Source organism: Cornus florida, unplaced genomic scaffold, assembly GCF_030987335.1.
Source record: "Cornus florida cultivar Cherokee Brave unplaced genomic scaffold, ASM3098733v1 CherokeeBrave_3.0.0_Hap2_Chr03, whole genome shotgun sequence".
Taxonomy (NCBI): Eukaryota; Viridiplantae; Streptophyta; class Magnoliopsida; order Cornales; family Cornaceae; genus Cornus; species Cornus florida.
In genome coordinates, this window is record NW_026775573.1 from 28,981,887 (window position 1) to 28,985,246 (window position 3,360).

General features: G+C 43.5%; 1 protein-coding gene across 1 annotated transcript; it reads left to right on the top strand.

Moving 5' to 3' along the window:
• Positions 1-376: 376 nt before the first annotated feature.
• On the top strand, positions 377-1,030 carry LOC132301362 (uncharacterized). Its single transcript, XM_059798620.1, has 2 exons — positions 377-389; positions 507-1,030. Exons 1-2 carry the CDS (start codon positions 377-379, stop codon positions 1,028-1,030), a joined length of 537 nt encoding a protein of 178 aa, XP_059654603.1.
• The last annotated feature ends 2,330 nt before the right edge of the window (positions 1,031-3,360 follow it).

A 3,360-nucleotide genomic window follows, 5' to 3' on the forward strand; every position in this document is an offset into this window, starting at 1 on the left:
GCAGACTCTTAATGCTAGGGCCCAGATCTACATTCGGCTCGAGGAAAATGTAGCCCACCTAGCGCAGCACGCCACCCTCATGACAGTGGAGAACAAGCCTCGAGAGAGAATTCCAAATTCAAAGATTCAGAAAAGTCAACACGTCTCAACACCGATCACCCAGGCACCTGAGAAGCGGCAAAGGATAGAGGAAGGGTTTACACCTCTCCGAACTACCTTGGCTTAGCTCTTCCAAGAGAATAAGATGAAGTTCACAGCCCCGCAGCCAATGAAGCAACCCTTGGAGTAGAGGGACAAAAGCAAGTATTGCACTTATCACCGAGATTATGGGCATTCAACCAATGATTGCAGATCCCTTAGGCGATAAGTGGAAAATATGATAGAAAGAGGTGAGTTGGCAGACTACCTCATGACAAAGGAGTATGTGAAGCCCCACGAGCTCTATCCTCGTAAGGTAGAAAGAACTTAGTTAAAGGTCATTCATGCAATATATGGCAAATCTGAAGATGATCAAGAGTCCGAGGTGATATATAGATCCAGATTGAGGGCAACCCATAAGCTCAGGAAGATATCCTCAATCAATGCTATCACTTCAGGTAACATCAGTATTGGATTCGGTGATGGCAATCTATCCAGAGTTCAGCTCCCCCATGAGGATCCATTGGTCATCAGTCTTTTAGTGGCAAATTGCATGATCAAGAGGGTTTTGATAGACCTAGGGAGTAACGCCAACATCATCACAAAGACGGTCTTTGAGCAACTAGAGATCCCATCATCATCTATTCGACCTACCTCTAGCCCATTGATAGGGCTTGATGGCACACGAGTAGATCCCCTTAGAGTAATAGACTTATCCGTAACTGCGGCGAAGAGAACTCTAAAGGAGACCTCTGTCTTAACAGAGGTCCATCCTTCTTATAATCTCATCATGGGAAGAGGCTGGATACACCGGATGAGAGGAGTTTCGTCCACCCTTCGTCAGGTGATGCGGTGCTTGTCTCTGGACGGAAAAGAGGTGATTAACCTATAGGGCGATCAAGTCGCTATGAAGGAATGTTATATGCTGACACAGGCTGAAGCAAAGAAGGTATCTAGACAGCCTCAACCAGGTATGACTTCCAGAAATATACTCAAATAGCAATTACAGAGCCCTCTTCCTAAGTATCTTAAGGTGGAGGAGGAAGAGAAAATTGTTAAGCCTACCAAGGAGACCCTCGAAGCCGTAGAAGTTATCCTGGACGACCCTTAGAAGGTCACTTATTGAGGTTTTTCTTCATTTCCGAAGAAAATGAAGCATTAATTGATGTCATTCGGAATAATGCAGATGCTTTTACATGAGATCACTCGGACATGGTAGGAATCGTTCCTTTAGTCTCCTGCCATAGCCTGAAGGTGGATCCAAAGTTTAAACCGGTAAAGCAGAAACACCGAAGGTTTGCCCCCGAACGCAATCGCATTATAGTTGAAGAAGTGAACAAGTTGTTGCAAGTAGGTTTCATTCGAGAAGTGCAATATCCACAATGGCTGTCAAACGTGGTGGTCGTACAAAAAAAGAATGGAAAGTGGAGGGTTTGTGTAGATTATACCAACCTTAACAAAGCCTGCCTTAAAGATAGCTTCTTTCTGCCAAAGATAAATCAGATGGTTGATGCTACTACTGGCTACGAGAGGCTGACATTCCTTGATGCGTACTCGGGATACAATCAGATTCCTATAAACCAAGAAGATGAAGATAAAACGAATTTCATTACAGAAAAGGGGACTTATTGTTACAGGGTCATGCCCTTCGGGCTGAAGAACGCTGGGGCCACTTATCAACGCCTTGTTAACAAGAACTTTGACAATTTGTTAGGGAAGACAGTTGAAGCATACATATATGACATGGTGGTCAAAAGTGTGAAGAAGGAAGACCATCCAAAGCATCTCTAGGAAGTTTTCAATACTCTGAAGAAGTACAACATGAAGCTGAATCCATCCAAGTGCTCCTTTGCAGTATCAGCAGGTCAATTCCTCGGCCATATAGTGAATAAAAGAGGGATAGAGGTAAGCCCAGCTCAGGCTAAGGCCCTCATGCAGAATTAGGAACCAAAAAATCGTAAGGAGGTGTAAGTTCTTACCGGTCGGATCGCAGCCCTCAGCCGGTTTATATCCCGATTATCAGATAAGTGTAAACCATTCTTTGATGCCATAAGATCTAAGAATAAGGATATATGGGGACCTCAATAGCAGGAGGTCCTCAATCAGTTGAAATGTTATATGGCCGAACCTCCAATTCTATCCGCTCCAAAACCCGGAGAGGTTCTTATTATGTACTTAGCAATTTCTAGCATAATGACAAGTGCAGCATTGATTTGAGAGGAAGGAAAGATTCAACATCCAGTCTTCTACACAAGTAAGACAATGACAAATGCCGAGACATGGTATAGCATAGCGGAGAAAATCATCATAGCCTTGGTTTATGCCAAAAGGAAGCTTCGACATTATTTTGAATCTCATAGCATTGTGGTACTCACCAACTATCCTATACGGGGTATACTCTCTAAGCCAGATCTATCTGGGAGAATTACTAAATGGGCTATCGAGCTTAGTTCATTCGACATAACTTATAAGCCGAAGGTGTCGCACAAGGGATAAGCCTTAGCAGATTTTCTTTTAGAATATGAAGACACTTCCGAAGAGCCAGAACTCCCTGAACCATAGTGGGAGCTTTGGGTCAATGGCTCCTCGAACTAAACAAGTGTAGGAGTTGGGGTTGTTATATCAACACCCGAGGGTACCAAGTTGTAGCAGTCCATTTGCTTAAATTTCCCTGCTACAAACAATGAGGCTGAATATGAGGCGTTACTTGCTGGTCTTCGATTGGCCAGCAGCCTTCAGGTACATTGTTTAAAAGTTTTTAGTGACTCATAGCTTGTTATAAATCAAGTGACAGGTCAGTATCATCCCAAAGAGGAAAGGATGAAAGCATATAAAGAAGTTGTGAAGAATGTTACACGAGGATTCGATCAAGTCGAATTCCACCAGGTACCTCATGTTAAGAATGCTGAAGCAGATCAATTGGCCACGGCAGCGTCATCCACAAATGAAGATCTAATTCAGATTATGCTAATTGACGTCCTGGATGAACCCAGCATCAACCCTCAGCAAGAAGTAATGATGATTCCAGTCATTCCGCAAGAACCATGCTGGATTGATCCATTGGAAGCCTACCTCAAGCATGGGACTCTTTCAAACCAGAAAAATGAGGCGTGGAAGCTAAGACTCACCGCAGCTAAATATGCCATCAACAACTAGTTATATCGAAAATCATTCTCAGGTCCTTACCTGAAATGTTTAAGCCCTACTGAGGCCTTGTGGTGT